Source organism: Vollenhovia emeryi, unplaced genomic scaffold, assembly GCF_000949405.1.
Source record: "Vollenhovia emeryi isolate VEMERY1.0 unplaced genomic scaffold, V.emery_V1.0 DF939136.1, whole genome shotgun sequence".
Taxonomy (NCBI): Eukaryota; Metazoa; Arthropoda; class Insecta; order Hymenoptera; family Formicidae; genus Vollenhovia; species Vollenhovia emeryi.
The window spans coordinates 146,246-157,271 of record NW_011967230.1 but is presented as its reverse complement, the minus strand read 5'-3'; the positions used below and the strand labels follow the sequence as shown (position 1 = coordinate 157,271).

The following is an 11,026-nucleotide window of genomic DNA, read 5'->3' as shown; positions in this document are numbered from 1 at the left end:
GGCACTGGTTCGACGAGGCGAGGCGAGCTTTCGAAATAAATCCCTCCGTACGCGTAAATCACGCGAGCTCTTTTTTTCCTCCCGAAACGCCGTTAATATCCCCGGCATTTTCGTGCGACTGTCACGCCGGGGCGATCGATCCCGCCGGATTTTTAGACTTCTGTTGACCCGGATTGTTATCGCAAGAAAAATACTCTTATCAATCCGATGAATCGCGTTCCCGTGATCGCGCGCATGAACGATGACTCTCCAGATAAACGAAGCCGAACGCGATCCATCAGATCACCGGCAATCTTGGCCGAACCGATGGCTCGATTCGATGGGAAAGCCTCGCTTTGTTCCGCGCGAGGATTGAAAACTACGCGGGGCACGTAAAGAGCGTGTTTAACAACGCCACGGTAGTATCGATTACAATGGGGAAGGGCATCTTAACGAAGAGAGAATGGGAGACGTCGCCAGAGACGATTTCGCAAAATCCGGGGCATGCGAGGGTAACCCGATCGACGTAGCGCCTATATCGGGGGGACAGTCTGGCTCGATATCGAATTTTTCCGATCCGCCGATCTGCCGGAGCTCCTCTCTCCGTTCTTCCCGAAACGACGCCGGGCGTCTTCGGCCATTCCGGGATCAGCCATCCCGTTTAGGTTTTACGGCGTACTTTCGGGGCCACGGCGCGCTCGGACTCGTCCGGACGACGGCGCGCACGGGCGTTTCCATCTCGAATAGAAGTTTTTACGCCCCGAGAGCTTATTATCCGCGGAACAGCCGCGGGCGCTCGTATTTCCGGATATAATTTAGCCCGGTCGGGCGTTTCAGCTGCGCGCGGCAGGCTTAATTTCGCACCTACGTGCGCGATCGCGGCCAACGAAAACGGAAATAACTTCGCCCTCACGTTACGAGCGTGAGAAAGGGAGAGGGGCAGAGGGAGGGAGAATGAACGGGCGCGTTGCTGCTCGTCGGGCCACGGGCGCGGTGAGCTCCGCGGAAAATAATTCAACGCTCTTGTCGTAAAACCGGCATAAATTGGGTGCGGTGTGCACCAGACAGTATCGATTCCCCGAGGCAACTGTCGACGGCGTTCTACGCTAGACGTAGACTCGGGGAGTTTGTCCACCGCGCTCTGCGACGGTGACTCTCCAGTGGACGAGACTCGAGTAGATCCAGAGTTGACGTGCTAATTGTATTCTTGGAAAATTATCCCCGTAGCGAGAGTGTACAGCCCTCGCGATATTTATACGCGGCTTCAAAGAGGCTTATCGTCTCCCGCAAAATTAATCGGAGCCTCCTCGTTTATTGTTACAGACGTCGCGACGCAGCTTCACCGTCATCGGCGTTCTCCACCTGCTCGTCCTGGTCGGCCTCTTCGCCCTCGGCACGGCCGAGGCACGGACTTTCTGCCCGAACGGCTGCACCTGCGACGACGACACCCTGGTGGTCTCCTGCGTGGGCGCCAATCTGGACGTAATACCTATCGCGCTGAATCCCAGCATCCAGCGGATAGTGCTGAAGGAGAATCGCATCAAGATCGTGGACGCAGCAGCCTTCCAGTTCTACGGCGATCTGAAAAACGTCGACCTCTCCAGCAACCACCTGTTCACCATACCCAACGGCAGTTTCGATGCCCAACGACACCTTGTGGAGCTCCACCTCAAGCACAACAAGATCTCGGCGCTGACCGAGAAGACGTTCCAAGGCCTCAAGTCCCTCACGGTGTTGAATCTGCGGGACAACTACTTGGAGACGCTGAAGAACGGCCTATTCGCCTATCTGTCCAAGCTCGAGGAGCTCGATCTGGGCCAGAATCGCATATCGAAGGTGGAGCCAGGCGCGTTTCAGAAGTTAGGCACCCTCCGGGTGCTGTATCTCGACGACAACCAGCTGCGAACCATTCCGTCGCCAGCTCTGGCGCCGCTGAACGCTCTCGCCGAGCTGCACATCGGCTGGAACGCCTTCTCCTCGTTGCCGGACGACGCGTTCAAGGGTCTCGAGCAACTGGCGGTGCTGGACATCATGGGCGCCGGACTGGACAACATCAGCGACGGGGCGTTTCGCGGTCTAAACGCCCTTCGCACCTTGAAACTGGGCGCTAACAAGCTGCGCGAAGTGCCGACGAAGCAGCTGGCGGTGCTGCCGCGTCTGGAGGAGCTCACCCTGGGCCAGAACTTCTTCACGATCTTGCGATCGGGAGCCTTTCAGGGTCTGTCGACGTTGAAGAAGCTCGACGTGTCCGGCGCCAAGCTGCTTACTACCGTGGAAAAGGGGGCCTTCTCGGATAACGCCAATCTGGAGACTCTCGTGTTGAATAGTAATAAACGGCTGGCTACCATGGAGGACGGTTCTCTGGCCGGCTTGCCGAACTTGAGGCATCTGATGCTGCGCGACAACGCCTTCGTCACGTTCTCGGAGTCGTTGGTCGCTTGGAACGAACTGCGCCGGTTGGATCTCAGCGAGAATCCGCTGGTGTGCGATTGCAATCAGCTCTGGCTGGCCGAGATACTCGTCCCGAGGAACTCGAGCCCGGTGATATGCGCCGAGCCGCCCGAGTCCAAGGGCAAGCCCATCAAGGGCATGTCCGCCGACGAGTTGGGCTGCGCATTCTCGGATCCGCGCAAGCAGGCTCTGCTAGCGACGGTGTGCGCCGCCGGATTAGCCCTCTTCACCGGCCTCGCGCTGCTCCTGTACTACCGATGTCGTAGACGCGTGCGAGACGCGCTCAAGGACTACAAGTGGAAGAACCGCGCGATATCGCGGAAAGAGCACGAGTACCAGAAGACCTTCAGCGACGACGAGTACATCGTCCGCTCGGCTCACGCCCATCATCATCACCATCACCATCAGACACCGCAGTCCCAGCCGGTGCCGACGCATCATCATCACCATCACCTCCAGCAGCTGCAACAGCAGCAACAGCAGCAGCAGCAGCAGCAGCAGCACGGACAAATAGCGGCCGGTATCAAGCCAATACCGGTGACGGAGCTGTAGCTAGAACTTCGGGCGGCGAGCCCCGGGACCGGTGGGGTTTGGTTCCTGCCTCACGGCAGCACCACCCTCGCCGAGGGCTTCACCTACATCGATGGCGAGACGGCGCGCCAGATGCGCCGCCCGGGAACGCTGCCCGTCGCGAACAACGCGTCCGGTCACCGCGGAGGAGGAGGGGGAGGAGGTAGCGGAGCGGGAGGAGGGGTCAGAGGTGTCGTGGATGACGGCACGGCGTCGTTGAGCGCAGCGCCGATCGACGGGGTCACGTCTAGCGGCGGGAGGTCCCATTACTCCAGTCACTCCCTGCGCCGTACGCCGCATTCGCAACCGCAACTCTCCGCCAGAGAACCGGACGATCGGATACGAACTCTGGAGTCCGGGCTGCAGAACGGAATCCCGGCCGGTGGCCGCCATCAGCCGTCACCGCCGCCGCTGCCCTCCAGGCATCAGCCCAACTGCGGCCAGTCCTCGTACCCCACTCTGCCGGTCAACGGCCACGCCAACGTTCATCATTACCATCACCACACGAGAGAGCGCGAGAAAGACAGGTCGTCCGCTCGCGAGAGAAATCGCGAGCGGGACGGCGATGCGCCGCCGCCTCCGCCGCCGCCACCGGTAACGTCGCACCGGTCCGACAAGCACAGGGAGGCCCAGTTGGAGATGGAGTTGCGCGACAGCCTTGACATGGGCGTGATCGGCACGTACCGAGCGTAGACGATCGATCAGATCGCGTCGCGTTACAGATTGAGAAAACGGGAGACGGGATTTGTAGTCGAGAAGAAACGCGAGATCGCACCATCACCGTGGAATCTTCCGCGTTGCTTCGCACAGAAGGAATTCGCAATTGACAATTCGAAGAGATGACGAAGCGCAGACCAATCAGAAGAAAGTTCCTCTCGTCGCGCAACACAGAAAAGAATTGAAACTAATAGGTAAAGCGGGAAGAAGACTGACGAAACGTTGACGAAGAATATCAAGAAGCGAGACCAAAAAGATCACACCGAAAGTGTGTTCGCCATATCGCCATGATATACAATCTATTCGAGACTTCTATTCGTATACGATCGAGATATTAGTATCGTGGATCGGCCATCGTGAATCGATGATGTCGCGATCAGCCAAAGACCAACGGGCGATGCTAAGAGGACATTTGTTAATCGATACTTTTATTTAAGTTTTCGAGGGGAAAAAGTGAGGCTGAGCTAGATGTAGCATCTAATCGCCCTTACATACCGCTGCCAGAAGAAAACACGTTGAATATTCATTCGAGGTCTGTGAGATTTTTGTAATTTAAGTAATGCAAAGTCTAAATACGAGCAATTCTTCGCAGATTATACCTTCGAAAATATTTCTCCAAGTTTTTAGCGTTCCAATTGTTTTTGAATCGCGCTCCTCTTCTTTCGGTCTGTAATGATGAATCAAGCGGACGAGAAAAAAAAAGAAGACCAACGGGCTCCGCATCGTAATCAAAAGGTGCGAGTGATACTTGGCGTTAGATATATCTGTGCAAGATGCCGCATCTTTACCGGAACGAGATGGCATTCCGAAAATTATACACCTCGTCTATAACCCTAAGCGATCCTTAATAAGCCCATCTTCCCGCGCGACTGCTCGAAGATTAATACCCTCTCTACGTCACCGTGGGGAGTCGTCGCCTCGGAATCCCGGGGAAGAGAAGACCCAACGGGCACGGAATGACTTTCGCCAGGATTTTTATCACGTCCGTCTTATCACTGATGACCGCAAGATCAGCACTGTCGAGGATGAGTGATGCCAAACGGAAATCTCTCGCGGGTGGATAACCCGTGGGAAGACAGGGTCGGTTTCCTCCCCCCTCCCCCTCTTCCTCCCCTTTCCCGGAAATGACGGGCCATCGGCCACGTGGAGCCTGTTGTGTTCCATGCGACACGTACACATGCACGCGTAAGAAGATTCTATACGCGCGGTCGACCACTTGACGATCGTGCCGAGACCGCCGAGCTCGATCGAAACCGAAGTTCGATAGCGCATCGGTCTACGCCGAGTCATTCTTGAAGCCGATCCGACGGCGAGGGCTTAACGAGTCCGCGACGACTCCGCAGGATCCGAAGGATCACGGTTCGGGGAAGCGGGAGCGACTCGTTAAGATCCATCGATCGCCGCTCGGTCCTTTTATTCCAGGCGGACGCGCAAACGAGAGTTCGTGTCGCGCGAGACGAGACGTGTATCATACGCGAGGAGATTGACCGTACTATAAGCAACGTAGGATGCAGCTATATAAATATATACAGATATATATATATAAATAAAAAGTATATATATACATAAATTATATATATATATATATATATTCTAAACGGTCGAATTATTTTCTAAATAAAAACACCAATGTACAGAGGCACGACGGAGACGGTATAGTTGAGCTAGTGTCAACGCGTCCTCGACTATCTTTAACTTTAAGAGATTCTAGATCGTCGTCGAGAGAGTTTCCGGATACCTGCCTACCGCAGTGGAAAAGGGCAAGAGATAAGGAGAGTGAGAGAGACGATCGGTAAGCGGGTATCCGCATGCGATTTGATCCCTCGATCGTCGGGAGATCGCGGGGATGGAGAACCTATCAAAATGTTATCTGATATCGCGGCGCGAATTAGCGATGTAAGGACGGTCGTTCCCCCTTTTTTCTTCTCCTCTCGATATGTAAGTTAAGGGTAAGAGTCACGCTTAGGGGTTTAACCTCGAGAAGGTTTACGCTGTTATTAGGGAACCGCGCGGGTTTCTAAAACGCGGGTATCGTCCGTTTCCCCCCCTCGTTTCGGCGGATGAGTGTCCTTCAGATCGCCAGGTCACGTCGATCTCCAAGTGGATATCGAGGAATTCTCGGGCGGTAATGCGCTGCAATGCGAATGGCGCCGTACGCTCGAGGATCGATCTGAGACGCGATATTCACTGGAAACTGAAATCTCCTCCGTTATTGACGCTATTGCTACCGGAGCTTGTGTGGCGAGCGTGGCACAGATAAATGTGCGCTGCTTAGTAAACAAATGAACGAAAAGACGCGAGTTCAAATCCAATCACGGACACCGCTGCCTAGAGATACTCGTAGGTCCTCTTTCCGATTGGGTTCGTCATATTGCCTCAAAACCGGAAGTACGGTATACACAATGAACTAAATTAAAGCTTTTATTCATGAGAAATTACAAAAATTTGCATGGCATTTGTGAATTTATACAAGATATTATATGCCACAACATTTTTTCTATTCTTTCTTCAAAATTACATCAATTTTTTATGCTAGTGGGTGCTTTCGAATTGCAATGTCCCTAGACACTTTCGTACGCACGGCGACAAATGGCGTTCCAATTGTCACAAATGTCGACACACACCTCTACACATTCGTACTCAGCCTGAGGGCTACTAGTCGGCTGTGTAAACTTGTGTTTTCTAATGACAAATAATAGTTACTAAGTACTACAAGTGGTCGGTATGTTTCTTCGCTACGATGGTACTATATAAAAGGGAAGAAAAAGAAGTGAGGTTGCGTCTGATATCACTCTGGCGCATAAGTAATACCGAAGTGGGAGGAGGAAAATGCGCAATTACGGCACGCATTTTTTTCTTTTTACTCAACAATAAACAACGGCAATATTCAGAGTATCATTGAGGCAATAAATATTTTGAATCAACATTGGGTGACGCAGTTTCGATCACCACCATGGATTAGAAAATACCAAGCATGGATACTATACTACTTTGTGTACTCTCTGTGGTACACTTTAGGTTTGTTTTCTGTTCCTGCACTGGTGAACTAGTGCAGTAAACTAGAATGAGAACAAATATGCTTGTCTTACTCTGATTTATTGCACTAGTTCACTAGTGTAAGAACAGAAAACAAGCCTTTTTTTTCCAATTGAGTCGTGCACATCGCGACACTTTGTGTCTTCCTGTGTACGTTTGTGTTAAAAAGTGTAAAATAATTGGAAAGCACCCAGTGTCAACTATTTGAAACACATCCGAAACATCTTTATACCATGCGCAACATAGAAATGACGTACTTCCGGTTTTGAGGAAATATGACGGACTCGGGTGAATTGGCTAATCTCTGCCTAGAGTGTCTAACCGCCGGTTTTTTCGAACGCCACCTCTTGGAGGGAAGTGACAACCAGCGAGAGATTCCTACCCCTTTAGGGGTATAGCCCTCCAGGTGGGAAGTTCCTTCGGCAAGGTCAGCCTACCGAAGAAGAAGTAAGACCTAACGCTCAAAGTACCAGAATAAACTGGATAAAACAGGCTTGAAGCCTAATGCACGAGAAAGAAGAAGAAGAAGCTACCGAAGCTTTCGTTTCTCTCGAACGATAAATAACCGGCAGATGATCGGCGGATAAAAATTATTAATTTATTGTTAATATACGGGTAATAACTATTTTTCGGTACGATTTTGCGAATTTTGTTCCTCGAGAAAAAGACGCGCGGCGTCCGTCGATCAATCCGCGAGACGTGTCACGTGTCCCACGAGGAGAGAACCCGAGGGCGGAGACACGATCAGTTTTGTCGACGTCCCGGGATTCGAATCCCTCGTGAGAGTAGCTTCGCATCTCGCCTCGCGCTCTCGCCGCGACACTGTGGACCGGATTCCAGCCGGCTCCGGTCCGCGCGCCGTCGGAATACCGCCGTTTAAAATCGCGGCGTCGGTATCCGGCCGCGCCGCGGTGATTTTCCGGCCACTTTTACTCTCGATATTACACGGAGAGGCAATTTCCGCGGCGGGGCAATCGAAAATCCCGCGGCCCTGATAAATCGCGGCCGCATTAAAATGCACGGGGCGCGGCCGAGTTTAAGTTAGTTCGCCGACCGGCGTAATGGCCGCATGGCGGAGAGCACGGGAAAGCCAGGAGAGGAGGAAAAGGGAGAAAGAGAGAGCGGAGAAGGAGCGAGAGGCGAGGTGTACGGCGAAGATGTACTTTACGGAACGAGATTATTTTTCCGCCCGAGTGTACCCAGTGGAATTCCACGGTCACCCGGCTTGAGAAAGGTGACTGCACCTTGAATCGACTCCGGCGGCGGCGTGGTGCGACCGCTCGCTCGCTCGCCGCCGCTGCCGCCGCCGCCGCTGCTGCTGCTGCTGCTGCTGCTGGGCGTGGAGAAAGAGAGAGAGAGAGAGTGGCGGAATTTCAGCTCCGGTAGAATCTGCAACTGGGAGGATTAGGCTTCGAGACGTTAACTTGCCGCGACACAACGGAAATCGGACGGAAATTGAGCACGGTTTAGCATTTGCTGAAGACATTTGGCGTGTTGATTTGCAGTCGCGATCGTTTCTTTCGGCCGACCGTGATCGGCCTCTCGGCGACGCGATCCGGAATCGATGGGCGCTCGGCGAGACTTTAATTCGCAAGACTGTACGTTGAACGCCGCGGAACGATGTGCGCCAGGAGTCGATGGAATAAATCTCGCCAAATAAAATAGCGGACGCGGTAGCGATAGCGGGTATCGGGCGTGATTTATCGGAGGTGAATTACGGATGCGTCGAGTGGCGTAGAAAGAGACACGGCGGGAGTGAAAGTTACTATCGATAATGGAGTTAAACGCCGCCGCCGTAGAAGGAAGATATATTGCGGCTCCATTTTTAGGTGTAACCGCGTAGAATTCTCTCTTCTCTACCGTGGGACGCGTCTGCACATGTCTCAAGGACACTCATCCTCGCTCGTAAAACCCTTTCCACCCCGTTGACGCCGATTTGGCGTCGGGAATTTCATTATTTCGCACGCGGCGCAAATTTGCCGGATAGAAGCGAGATTTATCGCGTTCGACTTGCGCTCCGAGGTAGAATTAAGCGTGTACATTGTCACTTATCGCAATTGGGCGCAGTTCTGCAACGCGGGACCAATTCCAAATCCTTCATTTTCCGCTACAACAAATATCAGGAGGAAGACTCTGCGCTAACGTTATCTCAAATGTAATGACCGGAACTATAATTCTCCTCAAATACAATTCCATGTTACATTCCATTTTATGCGTGTTTATATGATTTATGCATTTTTTCGCGTCTCCAGGCGATATATCGCGGATAAGATTTGGATCAGTTTCGTATATTACACTGTAGGCCTCCATGATCACTTTGCAATATGGAATTAAAACTCGCGAGAATGGCGCTTGGTTCCTTCTTGCATAACTGCGACCAAAATTAATAGATTGGGGCGCGAAGGGAGAGCGAAAGATATCCTTTCGAACTGGATCTCGATCCCCGAACAAATTTCCGGCAAGTGCCGAAAACTCCGAGATTGTTGATTTTCGCAAATTTCGAGGTCTCGAATAATCGAAGTATACGTTAATTTTTCCGAACAGTTTTATATGCATTCCGCGCTGCAAAGGTAGCGAGCGGCTCGAGCTGCGTGTTCACAGTAACCCTCTGGTGTTCACGAAATATCATTTTCGAGCGAGCGGCTCGTAGAAATAAGTTCGATGCGAAATCAAACCGCGTGATCTACGCTTTTCGACAGCTGCGGGTGGCGCGAGAGCGTCATCGGACTCCGAAAAAAGATTTAGACCATTATTTCAGCTCAATTTTCGAACTGTCACGAGGAGGAGCCAAAACATTTTTTGCACGTTGCGATACGATTTCTATATATTTTATACCGTAACAGTTTTCGATATTTTACAGGCACGTCTCGGCGTACCGTAAAACCGGCGTTAAAGACTGCTTTAAAACTCGCGCGAGTTCGCGCTACGCTCGTTTTGCAGAATAGGTTTTACGGAGTAAAAAGTTGGCGCAAAAAAGGAGAAGAAAAGGACGTAATCTTTTACTCTAACGTAACTTTCCTTAAAGATACGATTACGTTCACACACGCGCGTGCGCGCGCGAAAATATTATATTTGTATACAAAAAGGATTGCAATATTCCTACGCTGTGCCGTGCATTCGAGAATACGTGTAGCGTACGTTCGGTGACGTGAACGCTCGTGAATGGATGCGCCAAAGGCGACGGGGCCAGCGTTTCCGGCGCCGAGGACATCGACGGGGAGAACCGGCGTAGGGACGTATCTAATTTCGCGAGTTCGAGCACCGACCGAAATATCCGGGGAAACTTTGCGAATTTTCGCTCGGCGTCTTTATCTTCGTCGAACTTTGCAAATCGAAGGGCTTCTTCGTACGACGCCCGTAGTCCCGTGCGACGAGGTTCTCCCCCGAACGATAATCTCTATTCCTCCTGAAATCCTTATTTCGCACCGCTCATCTCTCGCACAAGAGAGACCTCTCTTTTATTCTTATTTACGATCCGAATCTCCGCGTCGAGGGTAACGACGATACGAAGGCGTCCTGCGCGAGATGCGGTCACAGACTTTTATATACTGCTAGACTGCTACTATATGCCATGAAGCCTGTATAAGGAGACCGAACTAGGCTTGATTACGTCACCAAACATGGGCCGACATTATTGCAAGATATTGAATAAAAAATTTTGCCACTTGTAGCACTGGGCGTCGCATAAACGGATTAAGGATTCGCCCATGAGTTTACCGATCTTGATCTCACTAGCTCGCAGATACAGCGTATAATTGTTGTTATCTGGGGGTCGATTTCTGGAATTTACAAAAATTACAAAAGTGAGTGAATACTAGAATATTTATAATTTCAACCTGTAAATTCGCTCACTTTTGTAATTTTCACAAGTTTCAAAGACACACAATCCACCTCATCTTATTTACGGATCGGATGTATCGAACCTGCTCGAAACTTGTGAAATGCGCAGTTTCAAGGAATTGGAATTAATTGGAAACGCTTGAAAACATTTCGTAAAGGTTATCAAGTAAAAGTCTTCTCGGAGAGAAAGGTTTCAGAACGTCCTCGGAAACATAATCTTATACAACTTACGATTCTAATAGTTGAAATGTTGTTTTTCGTGGATCACACAGTACACAATAAATATTGTTATTGTATATGAAAAATCTAAGTTCATCCCGTACCTCCCGTACTCTGTCATTAATATAACCACGAAAGCTTCTTCTTCTTCTTCTTCTTCGAGTTTATTGGCTCCCGGCCCACTCACTGAGCCGATACGGCCACGACGAACCAA

At 51.3% G+C, this 11,026-nt stretch overlaps 1 protein-coding gene across 1 annotated transcript; it reads left to right on the top strand.

The window, feature by feature from the left end:
• Nucleotides 1-413: 413 nt before the first annotated feature.
• LOC105567670 (insulin-like growth factor-binding protein complex acid labile subunit) lies at nucleotides 414-2,982 on the top strand. The gene is made up of 2 exons (XM_012022730.1): nucleotides 414-491; nucleotides 1,282-2,982. Exons 1-2 carry the CDS (start codon nucleotides 414-416, stop codon nucleotides 2,980-2,982), a joined length of 1,779 nt encoding a protein of 592 aa, XP_011878120.1.
• The last annotated feature ends 8,044 nt before the right edge of the window (nucleotides 2,983-11,026 follow it).